This window comes from Phyllobates terribilis, unplaced genomic scaffold (assembly GCF_046119375.1).
Source record: "Phyllobates terribilis strain yellow unplaced genomic scaffold, ASM4611937v1 Scaffold_7__3_contigs__length_470593459, whole genome shotgun sequence".
Classification (NCBI taxonomy): Eukaryota; Metazoa; Chordata; class Amphibia; order Anura; family Dendrobatidae; genus Phyllobates; species Phyllobates terribilis.
Window position 1 is genome coordinate 241,569,248 of NW_027362767.1, and position 25,651 is coordinate 241,594,898.

Consider the following 25,651-nt stretch of genomic DNA (forward strand, 5'->3'; position numbering starts at 1 on the left):
TTTAGGAAACCTTTTTTAATGCACAGATTTGCTGAAATCGCTTACCTAGGGCATTTGAGAAAGTTTCCACAGCGCAAGCAAGAAGCTCATTAAAAAAAAATAATAATACATCACAAAAATACACACAATAGCACAGCCTTACATATGAAATATGACTAGTACAAAAAATGCTTTTTCAACATAGATTTCATGTGCATTTGGGGGGATGCGAAGACATTTTCTGATTTTTTTAAACATTTTTTGTTACATCACCTATAACATCATATATAGCATATAAGGACAGGATGTAAAAAAAAAAAAAAAATAAAAATTAAAAAAAACTCCCACAGAATGAACGGAAAGGGTCTGTCCACCTCTGGGGATATTTTTTTAGTTTTTATTTAAATGTGTGTAATCGAGGCTAAATATATTAAAAATAGCCAGTGTTGCACGGTCTATTGCTGGCTGGCTGTGAGTTAACTGAGAATCTGTCAGTGAAACTATGACAGTCTGACAGGAGGTTTGTAACTCTTATTTCTGAGTTCTCAAATAAATTATGAACACACTAAAGGTGAATTTACAGGGAAATAAAACCTGTAAAAAGCCAAATGGTGCCAATTTTTTTTGTGATACAATTGCAAAACATTTGTGGGCCCCAAATACAGACATTTAAGCAAAAAATATGGAAATTGCTCCCCAAAAGGTGGACAATATCTTTAAACATAGGAATAATTAACAAAAAAAAAATCTCTGGAATTCCTCCTAAGTACAGAAAAAATGGTCTTTTTATCTTGTGTTTACCTTACAAGTATTTTGAAGGTTTACTGTCCCTTTACTGAAATGACTGTAATCTCACCTTTTTTTTCTTTGACAGATAACAGTATTGGTCTAACCCATAGTGTCCGTATATAAACATTAGTAAAATAAGCCGTCTGCAGACATGAGCCACAAGGGATGGATTGGAGACTTCAGCTCAGGTACTGAAAGGCTATGTGCCCACGATGCAGAAATGCTGCATATTTTTTCCGCTTCTCCCTGGCAGGAAAAACGCATGCGGATTTTACATGCATTTTTCCCGCCAGGTAGAAGCGTTTGTCAAGCAATTTTGCATGCATTTCTGAATGCGGGTTATCAAGCGCTTTTCCAAGCGATTTTAGCATCACTTGGAAAAGTGCTTGACAACTTGTTCACACTATATAAATCCATGCAACCGGCATGGATTTATAGTAGTGTGACCAAGTTAGTTTAAAAAAAAAGAATAAGAATGGTAAAAAATAATAAAAAAAAAAGTTATACTTACCTTCCGATGTCCTCCCGGTGTTTTCTCCGCTCCGTCTGGTGTCTTAGGCAGCTCGCGGTGGTGTGAAGGACCTGCGGTGACGTCATTGAGTCAAGTGTCAGGTCACATGACTAAATGACGTCATGGCAGGTCCTTCACAACACCGCGACCCATACAGCAGACCAGACGGAGCGGAGAAAACACCGGGAGGACATCGGAAGGTAAGTATAATCTTTATTTTTTATTTTAAATTCTTTTTTACAGGTTCTATGGTACCTGGGTCTGGAGGAGAGTCTCCTCTCATCCACACCCGGGTACCATCCGCACAGAGAAATGCAAAATATCCGTGTGTACAAATGTACTGACACGGATATTATGCGTTTCAATGCAAGTCAATGGCAGCAATTACGCTGCGTGTCCGCAAAATTAATGGACATGCTGCTTATTTTTCCGCAATGATAATCCGCAGCGGAAATTTCCGCAGCACATGCGGATTATCATTGGGGACCATGGGGCACGTATTACCAAGCGTTTATTAAGTGTTGTCGCTGTGGAAATTCCGCGGCAAAAACGCTTGAAAAGCGCATAGTGGGCACACAGCCAAAGGATTGTGAATGAATGGTGAGCTATAAAATAACATGTAAATTAAAAAGCAAGAAAGAACAAGCAATAAACATCATCACTTATCATATATACTGTATACATGGGAAATTATGTTCAAAGGTGAATCAATGTTTTAAGGATGTGTTGTGCTATGAATAGTAATTTCATGTGTGTCGTAGTACATGATTATTTAGCAAGTCATAATACATGATTATCTAGCAAACGGCAGTGTCTAGAGACCTTCTTTTACTTGGCGTCATTCATTTGGATGTTGTCATGGGCAGCAATCCTGCAAAAAAAAAAAAAACCCTCTGGATTTGACCTCCGATTGAGGAACGCTACTTGCCCCAGTAGCTTAATCCCAAGCGAAGACCATGAATGATAAACTGATAAAGTAAGGAGGTTGTACCTCCCCATGTCCCAAGCATCCTAACAAAGTAAACCTAAGACACAGCTACACAGGTAGCCTACTTAGCAATGCAGAGAAGACTAACCAAAAAATTAATTAGGAGAAGGTTTTACTCTATTTACAATGCTATATTCTGACAGAGAGAGTGCTAAGTAAATAAAATACGGAAAGAATAGGCTGTCCTACAGGTAATCAGTGCACTATAATCCTGAGCATTACACTGCCTAGCAGCTGAAAATGAAGCATTTGCAACTTCTAACCCTACATTTTAGTTCCATAGTTTCTATACTGATTGATCGCTAGATCATTAGACACCAAAGCACCCCCTTTTCATCTACAATGATGCACATCTTATTTGTTTTCACCCTTCCTGACAACCAAAATTTGCCTTGGAATACATTACAATAAAAAGATATGACATACGGTGAAAATAGAAACACCATCAATCCTGCTTGGCTGTATATTACATGCAGATGCAAGATGGGATTAAAAGATGGGATAAGCGAATCCTTACTGAGTGCCATGTATGTGAAAGAATAGATATCGCGTTGCTCAAATATGCGACTCTCATGCAAAGTGACTTATGCCGGTAAGTCCACATAACTGCCACCAGGGGGCAGTGTCTTCACACGTGGCCTGCATAGGAATTGTACAAGTGAGAAATAAATTGCTGCTAAAAAAAATTATAAAAATAAAAATACCCCTGCGTATCAATCCAAAATAATTGTGTATCTGGAAACTAAGATGCTGCAACTACTTACAGCACTGGTGGATCAAAGACCAAAGAGTTGAGCGCTGGCTGTATTACATACTACTAAGCACACAGCAGGATGATCTTCCAAGTTCTTTAGCAATCACCTCTCTTTCTATAAATACACACATACATAGTAAGCCAGTGTACACACTATTGTGCTAAGAGAAGCACAGCTTTTGCTGAAAGTGTCATCGGGGTAAGACAGGACTTGAGGTTTCAAAGGCGTGGTCCATGCGAGGAAGGTGTTAGGTCACATAGAGAGATTTGAGGCTTGTCACGGAAAGGTATGGTTGAGGTCCACAGCAGACAGCACAGATGTGGAATGAATAACGATGAAGTAATAAATATAAACTGACCACTGAAAAAGATTCACCCTGTATCAATTGAGACATATGCTCTGTGCAGGAGTGGAAGAAAGATGAGAAGGTTACCAACAGCAGCATGCAGACCACTACTCGGTACTTTTTTTTTTTTTTTTTTTAGGTGGCACATAATGATGCCAACTGTAAGATTAAAAAATAGAACTCAAGAAAAACAATTCCCCTGAATTATAAAAAAAAAGAAGTAAATATTTATCTAAAAAAACACTTAAAATTTACTGATAAAATAGCTTCTCTCTATTTTTTTTTTTTCTTTTTAAATTACCTTAACAAATCCAGTATTTTTTTTTTTTTACATATCTGGCTCCCGTGTGCCTACATTGCAGTGCAAATTCTATGGATACTGCCAATGGATAGAAGCAGACATCCACTTTCCCCACAGCGTTCACTAGAAAAGCGTATAAATGGCTTGTCCCTGATCAGACATGCTCGTGGAGCTGGACATGAGAAGCCCCACAAGTATTTGTAGATTTTTTTTTTTCCAATGCCAGTGGAACTCACCAAGTTTCTTACACACCTTACTCGCTGTAGTGCAACTTGCCTCCTAAGTGGGGTGAAGGATTCCCTGCATCTACTAAATATTTCGCTATTTAATATTGTCCTTGCATCCTACTCTGAATCGCCACCTTCTTCTGAGGAGTTGTTGGAATCATTCGCATCCAGCACAATGTTATCTGTCTCATCAACAACAGTTGACTCCACCATTTCCTCGGGAACTGACTCTTCATCGTCGTCATCATCATCATCATCATCATCATCATCATCTTCATCGTCGTCGTCATCATTATCAGTACCTGGAGAGCAGGTAATAAGAGTACTTAACGACACCAATATCATATTATATTCATTCTGTGCAACAAAATAATTCTTGCCAACTAAAGGGGTTATACATCCTGCCGTTCACGATATTGCAACATTGCTTCTTTCAAGCACTGTAGACTCTTCAAACAGTTATTTTGAGAGGGTGCAGACAAGTGTCTGGTCCAGGCACTGCAGTCCGTACAAAGAGCGTGAATGCCGGATATGGAAACTGACCTTAGGATAAGGCATCCAAGGTATCTACCAGCCCTACAACTTTACATCATGTGGTTGTTAATAAAAGCTCTTTCATTTACAAATATTACTATTTAATCATGAGTATAGAGCATATCCACTACTAAACAATTGTGCCCAAATCCTTGAACCTCTAATTGATTACATTAATTTGGGTGCAGACAGCCTGGAAATCCCCATAATTTACTTTGCAGTCCCATGTTAAGGTTTGGACCTAAACAGTCTAGAGCCTCTAACATCTAATAAGTTTCAACATTTACCTTCTGCGTGTTTTTCTGTATTATCAGATATTTCATGCACATCGTTTTCATCATCATCATCGTCGTCGTCGTCATCATCATCATCTTCCTCATTTTCCTCTCCTCCGTCTTCCTCATCGTCATTTTCGTCATCATCAACGATAACAACACAATCATCAGTGTTGTCTGGATCGCTATAAAACACAATACAAACCATGGTGTTCAGAATATATTACTGACTGAAACAATCCACTAATTTCTCATCACTTACTAACCTGTCTTCAGCTGGATGATCGTCACTTTCACCCTCACCAATAAGATAGTACTGCAATGGATTTGGCCATAGATCTTCTTTGATTATCTAAAATAAACATATGTGGTTGTGACAAAAGTGCTGTCAGCTCTGACCTCCCCCTCCCCACTGACTGCTGGGAGATGAAAGCTGCCAGGGGTGTTTGTAATCACACTCAACTCTGCTCTATACTGCACTAGAGCTGCAGAGATGGGGTCATGTTTTGTTTTTTCCTCTGTATGATGCCTCCTGCTTATGATTGGTTAACATCAAGCAGGGGAAAAAGTACACCCCCCCTCACTTGGACCTATCATAAACTTTATAAGCTAATATCTCCACAACTGAAATGAGAAATTAAAAAAACAAACAACACATTTTATTCAGCTCTCCAGCCACTATTCCATAAAGTAGCCAATTTAAAATTCTCAAACTGGTGGAAGGTCTCCTTTAAGTGGACCACAAAATAAAAAAAAATAACAATAGAAAAAAAATTCTTAGTGTCCTCAGATCTGTATGTACTGTAGGTTTTTGGAGTCATTCCCTCAAGTTGTCAGCAGTTTGTGCTGCAGACCTCTCCATCCTCTTCACGAATAGAGGGTTATTTTTGTCTGCCATGTTACAGATAAAGTAGGAGATGCAAAAGTTTCTACAAGTCTACCAGCCGAAATTAAACTGGTCATGCCACATTCCTTCTCTTGGTTGGTGCAGAGGATGCAGTAATCACAGGACTTTAGTAATTATTTACAGATAAATCTTGTGGTTCCCTGTTAACCTGATAATCTGCAAGGAGTAATTCATGGTCTGCAGCAATTCTTCTCCTATAGGTTTGCTTGAGTTATGATGTTAAAATGCTGACAATTTCTGTTCATTACTGCATTTTTTTATTCTATTTCTTAGGCCTGTGGCTATCATGCTAGGAGGAGTCTGTTGGAAGTCCCAGCCTTTGTTAATAAATTTTTTTTAGATCTTACTGTTGCAATACGGTCAGCAGCAGGGAAGCTGTGATCAGAAAACCAACTGAAAAAACTTGGCGTAGAAGTGTTTTTGCCACGGTATGATGGGTTCTGCCCTCGCCACCACTGAATGGGAGTAGAATGAGATGCGAGGCGGCCTGAAACAATAAATTGGAAAATTGTATTTACGAGCAGTGCATTACACAGAAAACTATATATTTCAATGTTACTTTACCAGTAGTATGTAATGGGCAGTATATATAAAGTTTTGCTTGGCTAAGGCCTTGTTGAGACACGATGATATGGTTTTTGCAAGGAAGTTTTAAAAAGCAATAGTAGTAAAACAAAGAGAAAACCATCCTAGTATTAGATTGTCAGAAGACCTATCCCTCTTAACATAATCAACATGACATTAAATTAGACCAGCTAACTACAGGTTGATTTACAATAATCAACATCAGTTTTTGCTAGGTGGTAGTGGTGTGGTGTCCTTACATAGGACTTTCAATATATGTGAACATAACTCTAGTGGGCATATTTATCGACAGGTTGTACAATCCTAACACCTTTAATACTCTATGGTAGACATATCCAGCATGGAGCGTGTCGGGGTGTGTGGAGCGGGCTCAATATGTGGGTTGTGATACAGAGCCGCAACAGCCTCTAACAGCAGCGATTGGTGCTAGTGCTGATTGCTGGCAATAACCCCTTAAATGCAGCGGACAAACCGATCCTGCCGGGCTTCCATACAGGGCGCCCAATGACATATTGCAACATAATTGAAGGGTGCCGATGGGTTGGTGGTGAAGCCCCCTATTACAACTTATAAAAACATTTTTTAAGGAACATTACAGAAATGAAAAAGAAAAATCAAAAGTGGAATCACCCATTTTTCCTTAGTGAAATATTTACGAAAATATGATGATATTGCTTAACCCATATGGTGAGGGTCATTTAAAAAAAAAAAAAAACACCTGTCAGTTTTTTTCAGTCGCTGCAGCTCCCCCAAAAAGTGATCAAAACGTTGTATCTCCCCCCAACATGGTGCCATGAAAAACTACAGCTCAGAAAAATACAAGCCCTCAAACAGCTCCATAGATTGAAAAAAATAAGAGTTATGGGTTTTGAAAAATCACAACACAAATCTGATTTTTTTTTCATCTACAAAAGTTCAGATTTTTTTTCCTTTAGGTTACTAAAAAAGTAAAAAAAAAAAAAGATCAGGGGAATCAAACTAACAGGCAATTTTTACCATTAAAATGAACGCTGTAGAAAGGAAACTCAAAACACAAATGTGAAACTGCAGGGTTTTTATTTATTTATTTTTTCTAGTAAAGTGAACGGTGTAATTCCAAACGACAACTTGTCCGCAAAAAAAAAATAAGCACTCATATGGCTATGTTGATGGAAAGATAAAAAAAAAGTTATGAGTAGTTGAAATAGAGTAGGAAAAAAAGAAACCGCGGTGATTGATATTTTTTCTGTGTGTTTTTCTTGTGCGTATGTACTATGTTTGTATACTATGCGTGTATTGGTAGGGTAAGTAAGAAAATAATCAGGTAGATGGTGGTGGGCACCCTTTACAATGCACCATTAGGCTGCTCTGAAGTTTTTTTAGTTTGACCACTGATAATATAAATAAAGCAAATGTTTTTCCAGGAAGAAATTTAGTCATTGTTAAAGACAAAACAATTGTCCATTAGGAGATGTAATTTATAAGTTCATTGTTCAGTAAACATACAAAAGTTCAGGAATACACAACATTCAGAACCACTTATGACTAAACATCACAGAAAAAGCAGTTAAATCCCTGCAAAGAGACAAAAGGTTACCCACCCCAAGAATGGACCTCTCCCTTTCATTAACAGCTCTAAAAATATTTGTGCATAATTTCATATTGTCTCTCTAAATAGTAAATGCAAAATTTAGCTGCATTCCACAAAACTGACCAGATCAATGACATTGAGGCTAAGCACTCACATACATTAAAGGGTCATAAAACATCATTAAAAGTAGATGACCGCCATGACCTCCATCATTTTTGAGAATGGAGCTCTGAAATGTCTGGCCGGAACGGAGGAGTGGGACCACCAGAGTCAAACGATGTACTCGGCTACATCCAGTAGTTTCAAAGTGAATAAATGGGGTATTTCAGAGCCCAGTTCTGGGGATCCGTGAGGCTCCGGCGTACACTTGGTGTGGTCTATGGCTTATTGCACTGTTCCGCCTCATCAATCACCATGCCGAGCACTTTCCCTCTTCTTGATTGACAGAGCTCGCGCTGCGTGAATTGAATCCCAGGACTGGTATGTCCGCACTGACACTGGCATAAAAATGTCAAAAGTTGCTACATTTTTGCTCAGCTTCAAGTGGTGCACCAATTTTACAACATTTCACGCAGTTTTAATGAAGAATTCTGGTGAAAATTGCTTGATGATTCTGGCCCATAGTTCAGCACACAATAGAGGAGTGTCAGGCTATGTGCTCACGATGCAGAAAAAAAACGCATGCGGATAGTACGTGCGTTTTTCCTGCCAGGGACATGCGGATGTGAAGCGTTCTTCACATGCATTTCCGCATGCCACTTGACAAGCGCTTTCCAAGCAATTTTAGCATCACTTGGAAAGTGCTTGTCAACTTGGTCACACTATATAAATCCATGCAAACAGCATGGATTTAGATAGTGTGACCCGAGAGAAAGTCAAAAAATAAAAAATAAATTTATACTTACCTTCCGATGGCCCTCGCAGTCTTGCTTCACGGTCCCGGCTGCCGGCAGATCGCGTTACACTGAAGGACCTGCCGACGTCAGCGTCGCGTGACCCGCCACATGACTATGACGTCAGCGCAGGTCCTTCAGTCCATCGCGAACTACCGGCAAGTGAAGAGAAGGAGAGCGGGGGCCGTCAGAAGGTAAGCATAATATTTATTTTTTATTTTATTCTTTTTTTTACAGTTTCTATGGTACCCGGGTCTGGAGGAGAGTCTCCTCTTCTCCAGACCCGAGTACCATTTGCACATTGGAACGCATGGAATCCACATCTACATATACAGTGATGCGTAATCCATGCGTTCTAATGCAAGTCAATGGCGGCGAAAACGCAGCACTTCCGCAAAATAATTGGTAGTGCTGCGTTTTTTTCCGCAATGATAATCCGCAGCGGAAATTTCCGCAGCATGTGCACAGCACATGCGGATTATCATTGGGGAACATGGCAGGCCTTCTACCATGCGTTTTTTAAGCGTTTCTGCAGTGTTTTTGCCGCTGCGGAAACGCTTAAAAAAAGCATTGTGGGCACACAGCCTCACACTGAAATCCCAATCCCCCAGATTGATTTGCCAACTCAATACTCACCAGAGGAAGCATACTGAAACTCCTTGATGATCACATCGTTCTTAAAGTAAGGATTGGAGTTGAAGTTGAATTTGATCTTGCAACTTGACTTAATGTGTGTAAAGTCCTCTACCTGAAAATTAAAAATCATGATATTGGTGCAGAGAAAACTAAACAAAATCTAGGTCACAGTATTGCATGGGCTAAATTAAGCAGAGATCTGAATTTTCTACAAGTAATTTCCAGCAATAAAGGATTAATCCCCCCCAAAAAACAAGTTATCCCCTATCCATATGATAGAGGATAACTTGCTGATTGCTTGGGCTCTGACCAGCGATCCCGAGATCACGACTCTACAACCCTGTGATTTAACCACATGACCGCCTCCATACCTGCATCCTCTTCCACGCTGGTGCGGAAGGCATTCAGCGAATGCACATACACAGGCTGCAGAAATTGGGCCCAGGGGGTCCATGAACCAACGTGGTTTGGTAAGAAAAGAGGGCTACAGTTTTCTAAGGAAGTTCACGTCAGATTATGTATTGACCAAACCCCTTTAAGCATAAGCAAGTATGAGATCAGCAGGTTCACATAATGGGTATATCCACCTACCTGTAAATTGTTCATGTAACTTAATGTATCTTCATCACGGTCGTCAATCATCGCAGAAAGTTGCGGGTGATTCAGAAACTAAAATAGGTTTATGTTAAGGAAAATATTTTCAAAGAATTCTTATTATATGAACACTTTAGACGATGGGATCACTTTAATGTCAAAATCAAATGTAAAACTTTTTGGAGAGAAATAATAGACACTTTTAGGCCTTGTTCACGCAGTAAGGTTATGATGCCCAAACCTTCCTAAGAAATACAGAACTTCTGGTCAGGGCTGTGGAGTCGGTAAGCCAAACCTCTGATTTTGACTCCAACGCCGGCTTCTCAATCTCCATGACACCGACTCCCTCATACAGGGCTCATGTTTAAGTGATAAATTTACTGGAGCACAGATTAATCTCAGCTAAAAGTATAGGCTCTTAGATCAGGAATAGGACAGACATTTATAGGACATTTCATAAATTTCCCAAATTCTTATGAAAAAAATATTCCCCACAAACTGCATTGAACTACTGTACCCAATTTATTATATATTTTAGGAGCTGGTCGCGGTCCATTTTATACCGACTCCTATTCCGACTTGGACTCCGACTCCACAGCCCTGCTTCTGGTGATCTGAGCTGTGTAATTCCACAACACATATCACTCCTCTTACCACTCGCTCTCCAGGTCACTGACATCTACTGTCGTTAAAACCCACAATCGGATTAAAAAAAATACTTTGTAGTGCATTATTTTAACATAAATAATAATTCTTACGATCTTCACAGAGAAGGGGAAAAATAAAACGTCAAAAGAAAAGAATAACAAATTTGTTTTAGGATACAGCAGTGACCCAAAAACCTGGGATGGTGCGTATGATGGCATTGCGTTTCTGGATGTGTGGTTTTCTGAGCTGTCCATACCTTCGTTTCAGCTGCAGCAGAGCACGGTCGGCCCGTTCATTCACTGACCTTAGCTCCTGTTGCACTGACTCCAGAGCTTGCATAGAGCGATCAGTGCCAGTAGCCTGGGTGCCAACAGAAACAATGCAGCAATCACCCTCGCTGCACGATCGCCGGTCACCTGTTTCTGAATCTGAGGAAAGGGGTGACAGAACAGCCGGCTCTTCTGTGTCGGCTATCTCTAGGCTCGGCGGTGCACATCTTCTCCGTTGATCATCTGAATCTCCATTCCCTGCGGCATCTCTTCTTAATGAGTCTGGCTTTGATGGTGTTGTTTTCTTCTCTCCAGTTTCACCACCTTCAGGGATGTGAGGGGTTCCTGTTGCACTTTCTCCCGTATCTCCCCTCTCGGGTGTACACACAGGTAGCCTCGCATGTGTGTCTTCTACTGCGCCATTTTCTGGAGTGTGTGGAATAACATTTCCTGTCTGCTCCTTATCTTCTGCATTCTCCCTCCAATTGGTCATCTCCCATAATGTCTGAGCAGCCTCGGCTTCCTGACTATCTGGCAGATCAAGAACTCCATTGTTTTTTTCCTCAGTCTCCAAAACTTTTCTCTGTTTAGCTGGTGGAGGAGAGCACTCCTCGCTCTTCTCTGGACAGCTCATCGTGTAGGAACTTTAAAGAATTGATAGTATTTTACCAATGCTCCACATGGCCGATCATCTGACAATCAAATGCAAGGCAATATTTAATATCAAGAGCGTAACATATTATAAAGTATCATATCAATTATTTGCATCCTAGCAAAAAGAAACAAATCTACAGTGCAAGATGGGTGAGCCACTAACATGAGAGGTACAGAAGCCACCATAGAAGTTTATTTGTACGGTCACAACCATAAAACAACCAAAAAAACACCATATGCATGAGCCCTTGAGCTATAATGTTGCGTTTAATCAGGGCGTCTTTATGCAGTCTTCTGTATATAAGGTATTACATGCAAGAATAATGCCAAGGAGCAGGTATTCCCATCCTCCAAGTTTTAGGGCTCATGCAGACGAGTGTATAAATAGGAATTGTGCTGTATGATTTTTGATAGGACACAAGACTTCCCAATGTTATTCAATGGGGCTGTTAAGATGAACCATCTTTCTCTCGGGTTGACAGACAGTAAGAAAAAAAAATTGCAGCAGGTCTATGGGTGCGTTAAAAAAATAAAAATAAAATCGGATCCAATTTTTACGGATATATTATCAACCTTCCAAACTGTGTTTGATCATGTACATTTTTTAAATGTTGACGTATGAATACGGATCACACACGGACGTAAAAAAAGGCACACAGATGGCACTTTTTTTGTGAATGAAATGACGATGCAAAGCTAGGAGGGATGGCTAAAACTAGAGAAGACAGAGAGGATTCAGAAGGATCTAGATAAGCTTGAACAATGGGCAGTGACTAATAGAATGGTATTTAACAAGGAGAAATGCAAGATTCTACATATGGGCAAGAAAAACAAAAATTACATCTACAGAATGGGAGGAATAGAACTAAGCAACATCCAAAGTGAAAAAGACTTGGGTATACTAATAGATCACAGACTGCACATGAGTCAACAACGTGATGCAGCAGCAAAAACGCAAAAACAGTTGTGGGATGTATTAAGAGACGCATAGAGTCTAGATCACGTGAAGTAATTATCCCCCTCTACTCCTCCTTCGTCAGACCTCATCTGGAATACTGTTGTCCAGTTCAGGGCACCACATTTTAAAAAAGACATTAAAAAACTGGAGCAAGTTGAGAGAAGAGCCAATAGGATCATGAGCGGACTGCAAACTATGTCCTAGGAGGAGCGGTTAAAGGATCTGGGTATGTTTAGCTTGCAAAAAAGACGGCTAAGAGGAAACTTAAAGGGGTACTCCCATCTCCAAGATCCTATCCCAATATGTGGTAGGTGTAATAATAATATTAGCAAATACCTCCAATTAGAAATGCAGTATATAGTTTTTCTGATTCGCTATGTCTCTTTCCTCATGTGCAGGCATTGCAGGACCTTAGGTATTCATGGTTACGACCACTAGCAACTTGCTAACTAACTGTCAGTATATCAGTGGTCGTAACCATGGATACCTAAGGCAGGGCCGCCATCAGGGCATTATTGCCATTACTGCTGTATGGGGCCCAGTGAGCAGCAGTACAGAGGGGGGGGGACCCCTCTTGTGCTTCTGCTCACAAGGCCCCATGCAGTAGCAAAGTGCCGAGAGCTGGCGCACACCTCGGCGCTAAGTCCTTACCGGAGCCACACAGCTCCAGCAGCTCCCTCATACTTCTCCTGACTTCTGGTCAGGTGACATCGCGTACGCGCCGTCACCTGACCAGAAGTCAGTAGAATCTGGCAGCGTACCTCTCCTGGCGCAGGGACACCCCCCCCCGGAGCGCTCACAGCCTTCAACAGTGAATAGCTGTGCAGCAGCTTCAATGGAGTCCCTCCTCCCGTGACGCGCTGGTGAAGGCGCCTATGCGATGACTCATCGAGTACGCACCTGCAGAGAGTGCCAGGATGCCAGCACAGCTGCAGGGATCGTATGAGAGTTAAGTATGAAAACTTTATTTTTTTAAATCAAATTCATTAAATGGTCTTGCGGATGAGCACATGAAGGGTAGGAAGAGCGCATGGGAAATTGGGAGTGGAGGGTGGGAAGTGCGCGTGAGGAACTGGGAGTGGAGGGTGGGAAGTGCGCGTGGGGAACTGGGAGTGGAGGGTGGGAAGTGCGCGTGGGGAACTGGGAGTGGAGGGTGGGAAGCGCGCGTGGGGAACTGGGAGTGGAGGGTGGGAAGCGCGCGTGGGGAACTGGGAGTGGAGGGTGGGAAGCGCGTGTGGGGAACTGGGAGTGGAGGGTGGGAAGCGCGCATGGGGAACTGGGAGTGGAGGGTGGGAAGCGCGCATGGGGAACTGGGAGTGGAGGGTGGGAAGTGCGCATGGGGAACTGGGAGTGGAGGGTGGGAAGTGCGCATGGTGAATTGGGAGTGGAGGGTGGGAAAGGCACATGGTGAATTGGGAGTGGAGGGTGGGAAGTGCGCATGGGGAACTGGAAGAGGAGGGTGGGAAGTGCGCATGGGGAACTGGGAGTGGAGGTTGGGAAGAGAACATTGGGAATTGGGAGTGGAGGTTGGGAAGAGAATATTGGGAATTGGGAGTGGAGGGTGGGAAGAGAACATTGGGAATTGGGAGTGGAGGGTGGGAAAAGCACATGGTGAATTGGGAGTGGAGGGTGGGAAAGGCACATGGTGAATTGGGAGTGGAGGGTGGGAAGTGCGCATGGGGAACTGGGAGTGGAGGGTGGGAAGTGCGCATGGGGAACTGGGAGTGGAGGGTGGGAAGAGCACATGGTGAAATGGGAGTGGAGGGGTGGGGATAGCACATGGGGAATTGGGAGTGGGGGAGAGTAAATGATGATGAATAGAGGGTGGGAGTGGGGAGAACACGGACATGACAATGAATTGGGGCAGAGGGTGCATGTAAATATAATGAATTGGGAGAGTGGGGGGTGTTGAGGATGCAGGAGTGTGACTGGTAATAAATTGGGGGAAAGAGTACAGGTTCTAATTAATTTATATATTTATTAGGTGGGGAAAGTGGCTATTTATAGTTATGGGGGGGCGCAGTGGTGGATTTCTATTTATATTTGGAATGGTGGGTTGCATAATGACTAATTATATATTAATGGTGGGTGCACGTCTGTATTCAGCTGTGTGATGTAAAAGTTGGGGAATGTGCTCTAGACAACTGTGTGTTATTTTATGCAGAGACGAGTCCTGGCTGGAAGAAGTGATGGCGGTCTGTGCTGGATGAAGGAGAAAAGCGAAGATGAAGGACTTCACCTAGAGACGTCACCGGTGAGTCAGTGTATTACATGTACACTGACACTATACACTATATAGAGCTCCCGTGTATAATGTCACTCGTGATCACTCACTGCGAAGTCTCAAAATTGAAAATTTTGTGCCAGTTTAGGGCCCTGAAATTCCTGGTGGCAGCCCTGACCTAAGGTCCTGCAACGCTTACATGAGGAAAGACATAGCGAATCAGAAAAACTATGCTACATTTCTATTTGGAGGTATTTGCTAATATTATTATTACACTTACTACATATTGGGATAGTATCTTGGAGAATGGGAATACCCCTTTAATTGCTACAAATATCTGAAGAGATGTCACAGTGTAGAGGGATCATCTTTATTCTCATTTGCACATGGAAACACGAGAAGCAATGGGATGAAACTAAAAGGGAGAAGATACAGATTAAATATTGGAAAAAGCTTTTTGACAGTGAGGGTGATCAATGAGTGGAACAGGCTGCCACGTGAGGTGGCAAGTTCTTCTTCAAAGGAAGTCTTCAAACAGAGACTGGACAGACATCTGTCTGAGATGGTTTAGTGAATTCCGCATTGAGCAGGGGGTTGAACATAATGACCCTGAAAGTCCCTTCCAACTCTAACATTCTTTGATTCTATGAAACTCGGACAATTTTTAAAAACTTGTCTGCAGCCAGCCTCAACCCTTAATTTACACAACCACGTGTCAAGGTTTATGATTCACGTACCATGTGTGGACCGACTGCTGGGATTCTCCATCTATCACAAGAACAAGGGAGCAGTAGGATACATGCACAGCTTCATTCACTACTTATGGGAGCGGTTGTCATGTATGAGCCCTACAACTCCATTTAAATACGGACACACAACCTTCATTCTTGTGATCGGCGGGTGACTCTGCAATCATACATTTATCATCTCATTTTAATAGTATATTTTAAAATATTTATATTACAAGGCCTTCACTAAATAGCCTCAGACTGTACTGCTGGTCACAGGTTGTCATATTGCTTATCCCTGTCCACATGCCTTTTAGGTCACAGTGGGGAAGGAGAAACCTCTAACTAGGGACTTCCATCTATGAGAAGCACCCATTTCTCATCTAAATATCTGACTGACCGCCAAATGGGCACACAGATCCCCCTTTGGCAGCCATTGCAGGGGAAGTGCCTGGCTGGCCACAGCTTCCTTCAGCAAAAACAGCAGATTGCCAAGAGCTGGAACCCAGTAATCAAAGCAACACCGACTGCAAACTGAAAGATGTCCATATACCCTAAGGGTACATGCACACGGTCAGGAATGGCTGCGGATTGGACGCAGCGCATTTGTGCCGCGTGCAATACGCAGTAGCCAGATGTTAGAGCATAGTGGATGGGATTTCAAGAATTCCCATGCCCACTATGCTTCTCCGTGCTCCTGCTGCTCACCCGCGGAGATGGCGAAACTTCACAGAGCGCAGCATGTCTACTTCTCTTGCAGAGACGCTATTCTCCGCAAGAGAAATTCTATCAGTGCAAAGTATAGGATGCGGTGAATCCGCATGTGTTCAATGAACACATGCGGATTCACCTGCGTCCAGTGCTTTGGACGCAGGCAGCATAAAGTATGCTGCGTTCAAAGAGCTGCCAATACTGACCGTGTGAACAGATCCTTACAGGACAACTTACATATCACATTTTTTTTTAGCTGTTTTAGTATTTGTGTTGTTTTTTTACTTGTTAGGCTATGTACCCACGATGCAGAAATGCTCCGGATTTTTCCTGAGCATTTCTGCATCTCCCTGGCAGAAGAAACGCATGCGGATTGTACATGCGTTTTTCTTGCCAGGGACATGCAGGTTGTCAAGCACTTTCTAAGCGATTTTAGCATCACTTGGAAAGTGCTTGACAACTTGGTCACACTATATAAATCCATGCAACCGGCATGGATTTATATAGTGTGACCGTAAAAGAATGGTAAAAAAATAAATATTATACTTACCTTATGATGGCCCCCGGTGTCCTTATCTGATCCGTCTAGTGTCCCCGGTGTCTCGCGGTGGTCTAAAAGGACCTGCCATGACGTCATTTAGTCATGTGACGGGTCACGCGACATCAGCGGTCGGATAGCTATGAAGTCCGTGGGCCATCAGAAGGTAAGTATAATGTATATTTTTTTTTATTCTTTTTTTATAGGTACTATGGTACCCGGGTCTGGAGGAGAGTCTCCTCTTCTCCAAACCCGGGTACCATCCGCACGTTGAACCGCATGATATCCGCATGTGCACATGTAGTGATGCGGATATTATGCGATTCAATGCAAGTCAATGGCGACGAAAACGACGCAATTCCGCAACATAATTGGTAGTGCTGCGGATTTTTCAGCAATGATAATAAGCAGGGGAAATTTCCGCAGCATGTGAACAGCACATGCGGATTATCATTGGGGAACATGGCAGACCTTTTACCAAGCGTTTTTTAAGCGTTTCTGCAGCGGAATTGCCGCTGTGGAAACGCTTAAAAAAATGCATAGTGGGCACACAGCCTTATAGTATTTGTTCAATGTATATGCCAGGAGGAAAAACTCCTGACATACAGTGGCTTGTGAAAGTATTCACCCCCCTTTGGCTTTTTACCTATTTTGTTACATTACACCTGTGTTTAAATATTTTTCTAATCCAATTTGTATGTGATGCATCAGCACTAAATAGTCTAAGTTGGTGAAGTGAGAAAAACATATGCATAAATTAAATTTATGGGATCAAGTAACTAAAAATTGCCATGTGCATATGTATTCACCCTTTTGCGATGAAGCCCCTAAAAATTTCTGGTGCAAGCAATTACTTTCATAACTCACAAGCTTAGTGAAAGGACAGCCACCTGTGTGCAATCTAAGTGTCACATGTCTGTCAATATATAGACTTTACCTTTTCTGAAAGGCCACAGAGGCTGCAACACCATTAACCAAACAACACCATGAAGACCAAGGAGATCTCCAAACAAGTCAGGGACAAAGTTATTGAGAAGTACAAGTCCGGGTTGGGTTATAAAAAAAATATCCCAGTCTCTGATGATCCCTGGGAGCACCATCAAATCCATTATCATCAAATGGAAAGAACAAAGTACACAACAAACCTGCCAAGAGAGGTCGCCCACCAAAACTCTCAACCCGGGCAAGGAGGGAATTAATCAGAAAGGTAGCACAGCGACCAAAGGTAACCCTGAAGGAGATGCAGATTTCCCAAGGAGAGACTGGAGTATCTGTCCATATGGCCACAATAAGCCGTACACTCCATTGAGGTGGACTTTATTGAAGAGTGGCCAGAAAAAAGCCTTTACTTACAAACAAAAATTATAAGGCTTGCTTTGAGTTAGCCAAAAGACATGTGGGAGACTCCCCAAAAGTATGGTGGAAGGTGCTGTGGTCAGATGAGACCAAAATTGAACTTTTTGGCCACCAAGGTAAACCCTATATCTGGTGCCAAACAGACACAGCTCATCACCCCAAGAACACCATCCCCACAGTGAAACATGGTGGCATGCTGTGGGGATGTTTTTCGGCAGCAAGGACAGGGAAAATGGTCTAAGTTGAGGGGAAGATGGATGATTCTGTATTCAGGGATATTCTTCAGCAAAACCAATTTCAGTCTGTCAGTGATTTGAGACTGGGACGGAGGTTCACCTTTCAACAAGACAATGACCCAAAGCATACTGCTAAAGGAACACTCGAATGGTTTAAGGGGAAACTTGTAAATGTTTTGGAGTGGCCTAGTCAAAGCCTAGACCTTAATCCAATTGAGAATCTGTGGTCAGACTTGAAGATTGCTATTCACCAGAGGAAACCATCTAACTTGAAGTAGCTGGAACAGTTTTGCCTTGAAGAATGGGCAAAAATCCCAGTGGCAACATGTGGAAAGCTCATAGTGCAACTTGCAGTTCTAATGGCCACAAAAGGAGGCTCTACAAAGTACTGACTTTAGGAGGGTGTATAGTTACGCACACTGAAGTTTTCAGTTATTTTGTCCTATTTGTTGTTTGCTTCACGATAAAAAAAAAAACAAATGTTCAAAGTTGTAAGCATGTTCTTTACATGAACTGATGCAAACGCTCAAAAAAAATAACTGAAATTTCAGATTGTGAGGTTGCAAAACACAAATAATACCAAGGCGAGGTGAATACATTTGCAAGCCACTGTATAGGGTAAAAGAGGCAGTGACAGATGCCTAATAGCATTAGCTGGGCTTTAAAGGGGTTGTCCGGAACTTTTTTAAGTTGCCCAATGTATTCAGCATGTGGGCATAAGTACCGTATCTCTGTAAATATCTTGTGTTGCAGATAATGCTTGTAAGCGGCACTATCACTGGCCGCTCACAGGCATCACGTGACCCCCGGCTGCAGTCGGCACTGACATCCGCTGACGTCACGACAAATCCAGGCTGCAGCCGAGAGTCCCTCTTCCGCATTCCACTGGTGGCTGCTGTGTTGTGGGCGGGGTTATTCCCCTGCATCACACCCGGCATCCACCGTGCGCTACCCCTCTCCCCATTCTTTGGGAAAGCGTGCGGTGGATGCTGGGTGTGACGAGGGGAATAACCCCGCCCACAACCCAGGAGCCACTGCGGGGACCCCAGCGCTCAGTCGCAACTCACTTGTCGTGACATCAGCGCGGGGTAACGTGATGCCTGTGAGTGGCCACCGATAGCGCTGCTCACAGGCATTATCAGCAACACAAGGTATTTACAAATATACTTAAGCCCACATGCTGAATACATTGGGCAATTTAAAAAAAAGTACCAGACAACTTCGTTAATGGAGTAAGGCTTTAAGTGATATTCCTAAAATCATAAGTTATCTCCTTTCTGTAGGATGGAGGATAACTTCCTGACCACCGGGTGTCCAGGATCTCTAGCAATCCAGAGAACAGGACTCTGGTTCCAGGTCTCCAGTTGGAACTCGTTGCAGCCCATCTTGAGCAGAGCAGACGTGCGCACGCTCCACCTTCTCTCCATTCATCGTCTATAGAAATACCGGAGAAAGCTGAATACGGCGCTCCGCTACAGGGCCGCAATCAGGGCATTACTGCCCTTACTGCTGTATGGGGCCCAGTGAGCAGCAGTACAGAGGGGGAGCCTGGGCCCAGTCAGGGCCCCCCCTCTTGTGCGTCTGCTCACGGGGCCCTATGCTATAATAACGTGCCGAGAGCTGGGTCGTGCGCCGCACATCTCGGCACTGGGTTCCTTACCGGAGCACCGCAGCTACAGCAGCTCCTTCATACTTCTCCTGACTTCTGGTCGTGTGATAACACGTACGCGCTGTCACCTGACCAAAAGTCAGGAGAACCTGGCGGCAGTGTGCATCTCCTCGTCGCAGCAGGAGCGCCAGGATACTGCAGGGATCGTATGAGAGGTAAGTATGACAACTTAATTTTTTTTAAATAGAATTAAATGGGAGTGGGAGGATGAGCTGCACGTGGGGAATTGGGAGTGGGGGCGAGCTGCACGTGGGGAATTGGGAGTGGGGGCGAGCTGCACGTGGGGAATTGGGAGTGGGGGCGAGCTGCACGTGGGGAATTGGGAGTGGGGGCGAGCTGCACGTGGGGAATTGGGAGTGGGGGCGAGCTGCACGTGGGGAATTGGGAGTGGGGGCGAGCTGCACGTGGGGAATTGGGAGTGGGGGCGAGCTGCACGTGGGGAATTGGGAGTGGGGGCGAGCTGCACGTGGGGAATTGGGAGTGGGGGCGAGCTGCACGTGGGGAATTGGGAGTGGGGGCGAGCTGCACGTGGGGAATTGGGAGTGGGGGCGAGCTGCACGTGGGGAATTGGGAGTGGTGGGTGGGCAAGCTGAACGTGGGGAATTGGGAGTGGTGGGTGGGCAAGCTGCACGTGGGGAATTGGGAGTGGGCACATGGGGAATTGGAAGTGGTGGGTGGGGAGAGCTCATGGGAATTGGGAGTGGGGGGTGGGCGAGCTGCACATGGGGAATTGGGAGTGGGGGGTGGGCGAGCTGCACATGGGGAATTGGGAGTGGTGGGTAGGGAGAGCACATGGGGAATTGGGAGTGGTGGGTGGGGAGAGCACATGGGGAATTGGGAGTGGTGGGTGGGGAGAGCACATGGGGAATTGGGAGTGGTGGGTGGGGAGAACACATGGGGAATTGGGAGTGGTGGGTGGGGAGAACACATGGGGAATTGGGAGTGGTGGGTGGGGAGAACACATGGGGAATTGGGAGTGGTGGGTGGGGAGAACACATGGGGAATTGGGAGTGGTGGGTGGGGAGAACACATGGGGAATTGGGAGTGGTGGGTGGGGAATTGGGAGTGGTGGGTGGGGAGAACACATGGGGAATTGGGAGTGGTGGGTGGGGAGAACACATGGGGAATTGGGAGTGGTGGGTGGGGAGAACACATGGGGAATTGGGAGTGGTGGGTGGGGAGAACACATGGGGAATTGGGAGTGGTGGGTGGGGAGAACACATGGGGAATTGGGAGTGGTGGGTGGGGAGAACACATGGGGAATTGGGAGTGGTGGGTGGGGAGAACACATGGGGAATTGGGAGTGGTGGGTGGGGAGGGCCCATGGGGAATTGGGAGAGCACATGGGGAGGTGGGAGAGCACATGGGGAGGTGGGAGAGCACATGGGGAGGTGGGAGAGCACATTATGATGAATAGAGGGTGGGGAGAGCACATACATAACAATGACTTGGGGCAGAGGGTGCATGTAAATATAATGAATCGGGGGAGCAGGAGGTACAGAGTGGGGGGCGTTGCGGATGCAGGAGTGGGACTGGTAATAAATTGGGGGAAAGAGTACAGGTTATAATTAATTTATATATTTATTAGGTGGGGAAAGTGGCTATTTACAGTTAGTGGGGGGACACAGTGGTGTCTGTATTCAGCTGTGTAATGTAGAAGTTGGGGAATGTGCTCGAGATAACTGTGTTATTTTAGGCTGTGTGCCCACTATGCGTTTTTCAAGCGTTTTTGCAGCGGAATTTCCGCAGCGAAATTGCTTAAAAAACGCTTGGTAATACGTGTCCCATGGTCCCCAATGATAATCCGCATGTGCTGTGCACATGCTGCGGAAATTTCCGCTGCTGATTATCATTGTGGAAAAATAAGCAGCATGTCCATTAATTTTGCGGACACGCAGCGTAATCGCCGCCATTGACTTACATTGGACCGCGTGATATCTGCATCACTGCATCTGTACATGCGGATATCACACGGTTCAATATGCGGATGGTACCCAGGTCTGGAGGAGAGGAGACTCTCCTCCAGACCTGGGTACAATAGAAACTGTTAAAAAAAGAATTTAAAATAAAAAATAAAGATTATACTTACCTTCCGATGTCCTCCCGGTGTTTTCTCCGCTCCGTCTGGTCGGCTGTATGGGTCGCGGTGGTGTGAAGGACCTGCCATGACGTCATTGAGTCATATGACCTTTCACATGACTCAATTAAGTCACCGCAGCTCCTCCACACCACCACGAGCCGCCCAAGATACCGGACTCAGCGAAGAAAACACAGGGAGGACATCGGAAGGTAAGTATAATCTTTATTTTTTACCATTCTTATTTTTTTAACTAACTTGGTCACACTACTATAAATCCATGCCGGTTGCATGGATTTATATAGTGTGACCAAGTGGTCAAGCACTTTTCCAAGTGATGTTAAAATCGCTTGGAAAAGCGCTTGATAACTCGCATGCAAAAATGCTTGACAAACACTTCTACCTGGCGGGAAAAACGCATGTAAAAACCACATGCGTTTTTCCTGCCAGGGAGAAGAGAAAAAAATATGCAGCATTTCTGCATCGTGGGCACATAGCCTCATGCAGAGACAAGTCCTGGCTGGAAGAAGTGATGGCAGTCTGTGCTGGATGAAGGACTTCACCTAGAGACGTCACCGGTGAGTCAGTGTGTTATCTGTACACTGACACTATACACTGTATACTATGTACAGAGCTCCTGTGTATAATGTCACAGGTGATCGCTGTATTTCCTGTACACTGTATACAGAGCTCCTGTATAATGTTACTGGTGATAACTATATTACCAGTACACTTACATTATACACTGTATACCATGTACAGAGCTCCAGTGTATAATGGCACTTATGGTAATATTAGTATTGTGGGTTTTTTTTGTTGTTTTTTTATTAATGATCAGTATTGTAGTATTCGGTGACAATGTGGTGGTAATATGTGGTCTGGTCATGGTGTGGCGGTTTTTGTCCCTTCTATGTGGTATTATTCGGTCACTATGTGGTGGTAATATGTGATCTGATCATGGCGTGGTGGTATTTGATCCTTGTATGTGGTATTATTGGTCATTTTAAAAAATGTATATGACACATTCCCTTAAAGAAAAATAAATAAAAATATACCTAAAAAGAGTATTGGATACTTTAAGAAAATTTTAATAGGTCAGAATAGAGTAGGGCCCGGCCAGAAGAGTCTACCTTATCATGGTGGCAGCTTTAAAAATCTTTTGATCAAAACAAAAAGCTGCTGGCCACGTGTGTGATCTGGTGTTCGATGGGGACTGGTAATGTGTGATTGGTGAGGACGTGGTGCAGAAGTGGAGTTTTTCCAAGAGTGGGCGGTGGGACTGTAGAAGGTTAGACGAATGGAGGCCCAAAAATTTTGCCAGTATGGGGCCCCTAAATTCTTAGTGGCAGCCCTGCCCCGCTATGTCCACCAGTCCTATATGCAAGTACAGGAGCGGCGGTCGAGCATGTGCACCTTCGCTTCATTCAATGATTGGACCCCAATCCATCAGTAAGCTATCTCCTATGCTTTTTTGGGGTGTGGGGTATACTCACCGGACAGCTAGTCGAGGATTAAAAGGGCACACCTGTCTGGCTAACGTAACTCTATGGACATATTTGAGCTTACCCAGTTGAGAAAAATGGCAGCACTGCACCAAAATACCTCATAGGTCATAAGGTAGAATTAGTAAATCGCTGCCCAATAAGACATAAACTTGTATAGAGCGCAAGTCTGACATATGTACGAGGACGACTCCGCGCATAAGAGGACGACATTACACAGATCATTGACAGTTATGTGGTAAATATTACATGTATAAACACTAAATGTAATACGCGGTAAATATTACATGTATGAGTCCTAACTTTGATATCAGTGAAGTAAAAATCGCACGTAGGGAGGTAAATATCACATGTATGAGGTAAATATCACATTTAGGGAGGGAAATATTGCATGTATGAGGTAAATATCACATACAGGGAGGTAAATATCGCATGTATGAGGTAAATATTGCATGCATGAGGCAAATATTGCATGCATGAGGCAAATATTGCATGCATGAGGTAAATATTGCATGCATGAGGCAAATATCGCATATATGAGGTAAATATTGCATGCATCAGGTAAATATTACATTTAGGGAGGCAAATATTACATGTATGAGGTAAATATCACATACACGGAGGTAAATATCGCATTTATGAGGTAAATATCACATATAGGAAGGTAATAATCGCATGTATGAGGTAAATATTGCATGTATGAGGCAAATATTGCATGCATGTGGTAAATATCACATTTAGGGAGGCAAATATTACATATAGGGAGGTAATTATCGCATGTATGAGGTAAATATCACATACAGGGAGGTAAATATCGCATGTATGAGGTAAATATTGCATGCATGAGGCAAATATTGCATGCATGAGGCAAATATTGCATGCATGAGGTAAATATTGCATGCATGAGGCAAATATCGCATATAGGGAGGTAAATATTGCATGTATGAGGTATATATCACATCTAGGAAGGTAAATATCGTATGTATGAGGTAAATATCGCATGTATGAAGCAAATATTGCATACATCAGGCAAATACAGCAGGTATGAACCATAACTTTGACACATAATAAGTATAGCCTCCCATAGGATTTCAACACTACATTTTTAGGGAGGATATTAGTTCAGGACACAACACGAAAGCCTAATATACTCGTACCCAAGCAACTGCTTCAATACAGCCGCAGTGCACAGCACACACCACACAGAAACGAGCTACGTCACACAGACGACATCATTAGCGCATCCCGTCCCTTTCTCCCCGATACGACAAACTCACCACACAGGGACCCCCTCAAAAACTTGTCCCCCCCGATGCCACCACGAGAACTGTCACCGCGTGACGTCACCGCCCCTGTCACCTCTGCGCCAGTCACGGGGCGCCACGTCACGTCAACAACACAGCACGTGACCAACGAACGTGACGTCGGCGGCTCCGGCCCTGCTGCATCTCCCGCCCAATACGAGCAGGGATCACGTGACCGGCAGCCACTTCCTCCCAGTCCTACCCTACTGTCAATCATTCTGGCTAAACCAATAATCTTGCAGAAAATGTAATGTGCACCACGCCTAGGACCTGTGTTGACCAATAGGAATGAAAAATCCGAGTCGTGCGTTTGCCGCTTGTTATGAGACCGAGGTTTGGAACGCAAACTGTGTGATGGGTGGGGACAAGTTGTTATTGCTGATGATGTCCTCAGGGATTGTACTGCAGACTTCACAGGGAATAAGAATGTGCCAAACTGTTACGGCCGGGAGCTCACAGCTGTGTCCAGTTATCGTTCTTTCATGGATTAAATATGTGCAGAAAATATAATTTTGGTTTTATTGGCTTTAAATATTTAATGTGCTTTGATTGTGTATCTACTGATCAGAGGCTGTACAAATGCGTGGTCCCCTACTGATGCTTTAAAGGGGTTATACAGGGTTAAAAATGGCTGCATATTCCCAAAATAGCGCCACCCCTGTCCACAGGTTGTATATAGTATTGCAGCACTGAGCTGTTTCATCAGTGGAAACAAGCTGCAATATTAGACACAGCCCATCGGCAGGGTACCACTGTTTCACTGGCAAAGCCGCAGAGCTCACTGATTGGCTGCCTCACTATTGACCGGACGTCAGTGCTGCAGTGACAGATTGCTGTGTTGGACCTGTTGAGGGCGAGTAAAGCTCATGTTGATTTTTTAAACTTCA

General features: G+C 43.7%; 1 protein-coding gene across 1 annotated transcript; it reads right to left on the minus strand.

Moving 5' to 3' along the window:
- LOC141154301 (uncharacterized) lies at nt 1–24,890 on the minus strand. Its single transcript, XM_073639969.1, has 8 exons — nt 24,738–24,890; nt 10,716–11,499; nt 9,884–9,965; nt 9,297–9,404; nt 5,960–6,099; nt 4,972–5,057; nt 4,718–4,890; nt 1–4,198 (listed from the first exon to the last, which is right to left on the minus strand). Exons 2-8 carry the CDS (start codon nt 11,439–11,441, stop codon nt 4,014–4,016), a joined length of 1,500 nt encoding a protein of 499 aa, XP_073496070.1. The 5' UTR covers nt 11,442–11,499; nt 24,738–24,890; the 3' UTR covers nt 1–4,013.
- Nucleotides 24,891–25,651: the final 761 nt, after the last annotated feature.